This window comes from Anas platyrhynchos, chromosome 26 (assembly GCF_047663525.1).
Source record: "Anas platyrhynchos isolate ZD024472 breed Pekin duck chromosome 26, IASCAAS_PekinDuck_T2T, whole genome shotgun sequence".
In the NCBI taxonomy this organism is placed as follows: domain Eukaryota; kingdom Metazoa; phylum Chordata; class Aves; order Anseriformes; family Anatidae; genus Anas; species Anas platyrhynchos.
The window spans coordinates 2393216-2398695 of NC_092612.1; the positions used below are offsets into that span (position 1 = coordinate 2393216).

The 5480-nt window shown below is 55.2% G+C and overlaps 1 protein-coding gene across 1 annotated transcript; it reads right to left on the reverse strand.

Annotated features, from left to right (window-relative positions):
* Nucleotides 1–1928: 1928 nt before the first annotated feature.
* Nucleotides 1929–2558, reverse strand: LOC119713880 (claw keratin-like). The gene has a single exon (XM_038168089.2). It carries the CDS (start codon nt 2432–2434, stop codon nt 2000–2002), a length of 435 nt encoding a protein of 144 aa, XP_038024017.2. The 5' UTR covers nt 2435–2558; the 3' UTR covers nt 1929–1999.
* Nucleotides 2559–5480: the final 2922 nt, after the last annotated feature.

Below are 5480 nucleotides of genomic sequence, written 5' to 3' on the forward strand. Positions count from 1 at the left end.
CATGGTATTTCTTCATCGTTCTTCTTCCAGACTTCCCCCAAAACTCAGAGCCAGGGCAGTTGGGCTGCTGGCTGCATTCCTGCCTTTGCTACCGGGACCCTTGCTTCTGCACGTTAAGCTGAAGGAGGGGAGGTTTAGCTTGGACATCAGGAAGAGGTTCTTCTCCAAGAGGGTGGTCGCACACTGGAACAGGCTCCACAGTGAATTAGTCACTGCACCAAGCCTGTCTGAATTTATGAAGGAATTGGACTGTGCACTTAGGCACATGGTCTAACATTTTGGGAAGACCTGTGCGGTGTCAGGTTTTGGACTTGATGTTCCTTAAGGGTCCTTTCCAACTCGAGATATTCTATGATTCTATGATTCTTTGTGCAGCTGGGACAGGGCATTACGACTGAAGATCAGAGGCCCCAGTGGGTCTTGTAGAGGACAGGCCCCTGAACCTCCTCCCTTCTCTCACCGGGTAGAATGGCAATGAGTACCGAATCCTATTGTGAAAACATGAAAAAGCAACAGCCATCTTGCACAGCCACCACAGCATGTTTGACCCCTTTATATTGCCTTTTCTATGGTCAGCCATGGAGGTCTGGGGAGACAGAGAGATGGCCACTGCATGGTCAGGGCTGCTGCCACCTGCTGACTGTGCCCACGTGCACAGCTGCAGGTGGTGGCACTGGGAAGGGGTGAAGGAGACACAACCAAGTCTGCCCCAGGTTCCCCTCACATCCATGTACCCATTGCAGCTATCCAGATCCAGGAAACACAAACGCCTTGAGTAGGCGGTGCGTGTCCGTACCCGCCTCATGTCCCTTCATTCCCTAAGTGTCTTCTGATTGTGTGATCCTGGCTCTGCACAGTGGTCTTTCTTTGAGACTGTTCCTGTGAGGGAAATCAAGAAGAGCAGCGGGGCAGCACGTTGGTCAGTGGTGGGGGCTCTGGAGAACACGCATCACCCGTAATTGTCAAGGCAGGGGAAGGGAAAAATGGCATTTCTGCCCATCCACACAACTCCCCAGGCTCCATTGCAAGGGCCGCCAGCCAACCACTGGGTGCTGCCTCACATAGCATCCCATGCATGCTGGGTGAGGGCAGAGTGGTGGGAGGCAGCAGGCGTGTCTCCTCACGGCTGTTATGGCCCGGTGTTCTGGGGGCCTGGCCATGCAGATTGCTTTGTGTGCTGGTGTGTGAGGAAGGGCAGCCAAGACCTGACAGCATGTCTGCAGCATGGAGCTGTGTGGAGCACTGCTGTCCTACTTGGCCAGAGCTGTGTCCATCAGCTACAGGTAGGCAAGCTGTGTATCCAGGGAAGAGCTTCTGGCCCAGTGGTGGGGGAAAGCTTGCCAGTGCTCCATCGAGATGTGGGAGGAAACGGAGGGAAACTGGAGGGGGTGGAGTAAAGGCTGGTGGGGGGCCCTCAGCCTCTTTTGGATGTCCCATGGCCTCTGCAGTAGCTCCAACCAGGCCTTTTCCTCTGGGGAGCCTGTGGCAACTCTCTTTTAAGAGCTGTGCTGCCTGGGGTAGGGCGTGGAGGTGAGGGAATGGCTGCAGGACCTCTGAGAATGCCCTGGGTGGCAACTGGTAGGGTTGGATCCAGAAAGATGGTGCGTCCATATGGCAAGTGGGGAGAACAGGAAGTGTCAAGGAAAAACTCTGCTCAAGAATGTGGTATAACAGTTTTTATTACTGCTGTAGGGGATTGTAGGGAATCAGGGAGACGGCAGGAAGGCAGTCCCTGTCTCCTTGCAGAAGGTAGAGCGGTACTGAGAAACAGCCGTGCTACAGGAGGCGTCCATTCCTTGGCTACATCACCATGGGGCAGTGAGTCCTGAAGCAAAGCTCAAACAAGGAGGAGAAGGACAGAGGTGTCCCATGCAGGCACAAGACTTCTAAGCTCTGGAAACCAGTGACACCGAAGGGGAGCTCTTTGTGATGTCATGTCAGGATGTTCCAGGGCAGCTGAGGAGCTCTCCTTCATCAGGGGCAGGAGCCAGACGTGGGCTTAGCAGGGCCCGCAGTTGCCACTGAGGTACCTGAGGCCGCGGCGCCAGCCACCGTATCCGCAGCTCCCAAAGGCTCCATAGCCCCCATAGCCGCCAAGGCCTCCATAACCCCCAAGGCCTCCATAACCCCCAAGACCTCCAGAGCCCAAAAGGCCACCATAACCCCCAAGGCCTCCATAGCCACCAAAGGCACCACGGCCTCCAAAACTGCCACCAAAGCCCCCTGCAACAGCCGGGACTCCCGCCGAGCCGACCACGGCGTGCTGAGGGAAGGAGCTGAGGATGGGTCCGGGCAAGGTGAGCACCGTGGCCGGGGGCTGGATCACCACGGTGGAGTCGGGGCACTGCCGCACGCAGGGCTCGTTGGCGCTGTCAGCCAGCGGGGTCGGGGCAGCCACCCCGCACACAGGGGCACACAGGCTGGAGCAGGACATCTTCCACGTAGGCAAGGAGTACTGCAAAGGGCAGGCAGAGTTAGGCAAGGGTCTGGGGAGAGGCTGTATTGATGGAGGCAGGGAGAGAGCCCCGAGAAGCCTCCAAGAGCACGACTTACCCAGGTGATCTGTTCAGAGACAAGTGGAGGAAGCAGGATAGAGGGCTGCAAAGCCCTCAGCCCTTTTATATCTGTCTCAGGGAGCCTGTGGAATCAGGCAGGACGTGGAAGCCTCAGATATTCATGCAATAAAGCTGACTACCCTTCATGACACACGTGGTGATGCGGGGGCTATTATATCTCTCCCCAGTGGGGGACACTGAGGCACAAATGTGCCCTGGGGAACAGGAACGTGACAGGAGGAGTAGACCATGACGCGCACATACATGAAAGGCCAGCCACTGCTGAAGCTGATCTTATGACATGAATAAATCCCAATGAATTCCTAATCCCCCAGGCTGATGGGGGTTCACCCTCAGTACCAACAAAACCAGAGCTCTTTACTTGGCCTTAGATGAATTGGCGAGCAAGGAGTAGCACATGTCCCACGGGGCAGGGAGAAGGGCAATGGTTAGGGATGCTCCTCAACTCCCACCCAAGTGCCCTTCTGCCCTTGCCTGTACAGGGTGATGGTGAGTGTTTGGAATTTTCTGCAAGTGGGTGGGATGGCTTCATCTGTTTACCCAAACTTCTACCACCTCCGTTTACCACCCTGTGAAATGGAAGTAATGACAGGTGTGCTGGCTGTGTACAGTGTAGCACAGTGCTTCTTCAGCAAAATACCTCTGACTCTTCCACAGAGACAAAGTTTGGGATTAGGAAGAAATCAGGGTTTATTGGTGTTGTGAGGTCAGCTTCAGCAGTTGGTGACTTTCACATAGTTGCATGTCACAGTCTGTCCCTCCCATCAACTCCTGTTCCTGTGGGCATGCTTTTGCCTCATTTTCCTTGGTGGGGAGGGATACAATTGCCCTGACTCCACGTTTGCCGTGATTTGTGCTGGCTTTATTACACGAAAATTTGAGGCTTGTAATTGCATGAATAACTGACGGATATAATTGCCCTGCATTTACATGCATGTCATGAAGGGTGTCAGCTTTATTGTATGAATATCTGGGGCTTCCACATCTGTTTCTAGCTACGGGCTCTCGTACGATGTATAAAAGGGCTGAGGGCTTTGCAGCCCTCTATCCTGCTACCTCCACTTGTCTCTAAACAGATCACCTGGGTAAGTCGTGCTCTTGGAGGCTTCTCGGGGCTCTCTCCCTGCCTCCATCAATACAGCCTCTCCCCAGACCCTTGCCTAACTCTGCCTGCCCTTTGCAGTACTCCTTGCCTACGTGGAAGATGTCCTGCTCCAGCCTGTGTGCCCCTGTGTGCGGGGTGGCTGCCCCGGCCCCGCTGGCTGACAGCGCCAACGAGCCCTGCGTGCGGCAGTGCCCTGACTCCACCGTGGTGATCCAGCCCCCGGCCACGGTGCTCACCTTGCCCGGACCCATCCTCAGCTCCTTCCCTCAGCACGCCGTGGTCGGCTCGGCGGGAGTCCCGGCTGTTGCAGGGGGCTTTGGCGGCACTTTTGGAGGCCGTGGTGCCTTTGGGGGCTATGGAGGCCTTGGGGGTTATGGTGGCCTTTTGGGCTCTGGAGGCCTTGGGGGTTATGGAGGCCTTGGCGGCTATGGAGGCCTTGGCGGCTATGGGGGCTATGGAGCCTTTGGGAGCTGCGGATATGGCGGCTGGCGTCGCGGCCACAGGTACCTCAGTGGCAACTGTGGGCCCTGCTAAACCCACCTCTGGCTCCAGCCTCTGACTAAAGAGAGCTCTGCAGCTGCACTGGTATTTCCCAGCATGACAGCCGCAGGAATGGCTCCCCTTTGGTGTCACCTGTCTCTAGAGCTTGGAGGCCTCCTGCCTGCATGCGGCCCAATTCTGACTTTTACCTGCCCCGATTGAGATTCTTTTCAGGACTTGCTGCCCCATGACAGGCAGCACAGTATCTTCCTCCTGTTCATGTAGCATGGTTGCTGGTTACCTCCTCTGTGCCTTTTCCAAGGACCTGATGGATGCCTCTGCCCAGGGGCTGCCCTTCTGTCAACTTCCTGCTCCCATGGACTTTTAATAAAAGCACTGTTGCACCACATTCTTGACCCATGGTATTTCTTCATCGTTCTTCTTCCAGACTTCCCCCAAAACTCAGAGCCAGGGCAGTTGGGCTGCTGGCTGCATTCCTGCCTTTGCTACCGGGACCCTTGCTTCTGCACGTTAAGCTGAAGGAGGGGAGGTTTAGCTTGGACATCAGGAAGAGGTTCTTCTCCAAGAGGGTGGTCGCACACTGGAACAGGCTCCACAGTGAATTAGTCACTGCACCAAGCCTGTCTGAATTTATGAAGGAATTGGACTGTGCACTTAGGCACATGGTCTAACATTTTGGGAAGACCTGTGCGGTGTCAGGTTTTGGACTTGATGTTCCTTAAGGGTCCTTTCCAACTCGAGATATTCTATGATTCTATGATTCTTTGTGCAGCTGGGACAGGGCATTACGACTGAAGATCAGAGGCCCCAGTGGGTCTTGTAGAGGACAGGCCCCTGAACCTCCTCCCTTCTCTCACCGGGTAGAATGGCAATGAGTACCGAATCCTATTGTGAAAACATGAAAAAGCAACAGCCATCTTGCACAGCCACCACAGCATGTTTGACCCCTTTATATTGCCTTTTCTATGGTCAGCCGTGGAGGTCTGGGGAGACAGAGAGATGGCCACTGCATGGTCAGGGCTGCTGCCACCTGCTGACTGTGCCCACGTGCACAGCTGCAGGTGGTGGCACTGGGAAGGGGTGAAGGAGACACAACCAAGTCTGCCCCAGGTTCCCCTCACATCCATGTACCCATTGCAGCTATCCAGATCCAGGAAACACAAACGCCTTGAGTAGGCGGTGCGTGTCCGTACCCGCCTCATGTCCCTTCATTCCCTAAGTGTCTTCTGATTGTGTGATCCTGGCTCTCCACAGTGGTCTTTCTTTGAGACTGTTCCTGTGAGGGAAATCAAGAAGAG